Source organism: Geospiza fortis, unplaced genomic scaffold (genome assembly GCF_000277835.1).
Source record: "Geospiza fortis unplaced genomic scaffold, GeoFor_1.0 scaffold57, whole genome shotgun sequence".
NCBI lineage: Eukaryota > Metazoa > Chordata > Aves > Passeriformes > Thraupidae > Geospiza > Geospiza fortis.
The window spans coordinates 117,730-119,313 of NW_005054561.1; the positions used below are offsets into that span (position 1 = coordinate 117,730).

General features: G+C 57.3%; 1 protein-coding gene across 1 annotated transcript in view; it reads right to left on the reverse strand.

Moving 5' to 3' along the window:
- Positions 1-208: 208 nt before the first annotated feature.
- SNTA1 (syntrophin alpha 1) overlaps positions 209-1,584 on the reverse strand; it is a 22,842-nt gene continuing 21,466 nt past the window's right edge. Inside the window, 3 exon segments of the mRNA XM_031064151.1 lie at positions 209-1,056; positions 1,304-1,491; positions 1,567-1,576. Of these exon segments, the coding sequence (XP_030920011.1) occupies positions 964-1,056; positions 1,304-1,491; positions 1,567-1,576 (291 nt within the window). The 3' untranslated portion in view covers positions 209-963.

Here is a 1,584-nt window from a genome sequence, read left to right on the forward strand (position 1 = left end):
GCTGGCATCAGCATATCCTTCTCTGCCACTCCCAGCACAGTGTTGGGCACCTTAAAGATGTTCTGTCCCCACCTGAACCCCTCACAGTGTCCCCAGCACCACCAGGCAAATCCCTTCCTTCCCCTGGTGAAACACACCCCAAGGCTCAGCCCAGGCACCACCCACAAACTGATTTTCAACTTCTCCAAGTGAAACCAGGAGACAGATCTTGGTTCCTGCTGGTTGTGATCTACAAAGTTTATTAAACCCCCACAGAAAAGGCATTTCCATGCAGAATCTTTTGGTTCATAAAAGAAGTCATTCCGCAGCAGCCACCTGACAACCCTCCCCCCCCAAACCAAGAAATAAAGTGACCCCAGAGTGCACAAAACCAAACGAACCGTCCAACTCCAACAGAGAAAAGTGGTTCCTATCATTCCATACAATATGGAAAAATTTGGCAAATACAGCTGATCTTGCAGTTCCTGTCCCTTAAGCACTTCAGAGCTGGTTTGGCCTCCAGCCCTTGGGGAAAAAAAACAAAGGGGTCCTTGTGCTGCAGGACCTGGGGACTCTCCAGGGGTCCAACCCAGGTGTGGAAGAGCTGCCACATCAGCGTTTGGAAGTGGGCAATATAAATATAAAACATGGATACAAATGGGTTCTTTGTACAGAAAATATCATCTCTCAAGGCACTGGGGTGATGGCCACCTGTCCACTGGTGGGCTCCCAATGGCTTTCTCCAGCCACCAAGGAAGGAGGGGAGGAAGGCACCGGAGAAGTCCTGGGGCTGCCATCCAAGGGGGGTTTCACCCCACAGCTGCCCCCAAAAGCCCCGAGAGGGGTTTTTCCTGGCTGGATGGTGCTTTTCCTTGGTGGGGTGACTGATCCCGTGGGGGCTGCAGTCTCCTTGGGATGCCTTGGGGCTGGGTTTGGCCAGGAGGGAGGTGCATAGATGGGCCAGGGGCTTGGGCTGCTCCCTCGTCACGCCAGCAGCCCCAGCCGGGTCACCTTGGCCGACAGGAAGGAGTGGATGATGAAGACGATGGTCTTGGGGCAGGAGTGAAGGTCCAATTGCTGCAAAAAAGGAAAGGAGGGATGTTTGTAATGGAGAGGACTGTTCCTGCAGCAGCTAGCTTTCAGGCAGGTACCACCCCGAGCTCCCCAGACCCACCACAGCTTTACTGGGGCCCTGGGAAGGGCTGTGCACCCTGGCTGGGGTGGGCAGACAGGGCCATGGGTCACCCCTATGCCAGGCAGGATGGGTGCCATGAACAGGGTGGGTGCTCTGCGGGTGGGACTGCTGAAGGCAAAGCCAACTCACAATCTCTCCCTCTGGTCCACCAAAGTCCAGGTACAGCATCTTGGTGCCATCATCCGAGGACATCTGCAGCTTCTCGAAGGGCTGCTGCAGCAGGATGGTCCTGCTGAGCCCGGGCTCGCTGGTGGAGATGGTGAAGCCCTTGTCGATGTGGACGGTCAGGGTGCAGTCCTGCCCCTTCCACGTGCACGCTGGGGACAGGGACGGGACAAGGGTGAGCCGGGGGTCCCGCCGCACCCCCCGGCCCCCCCCGGGCCCCCGCCGACCTGCCGAGACCTCCTCCG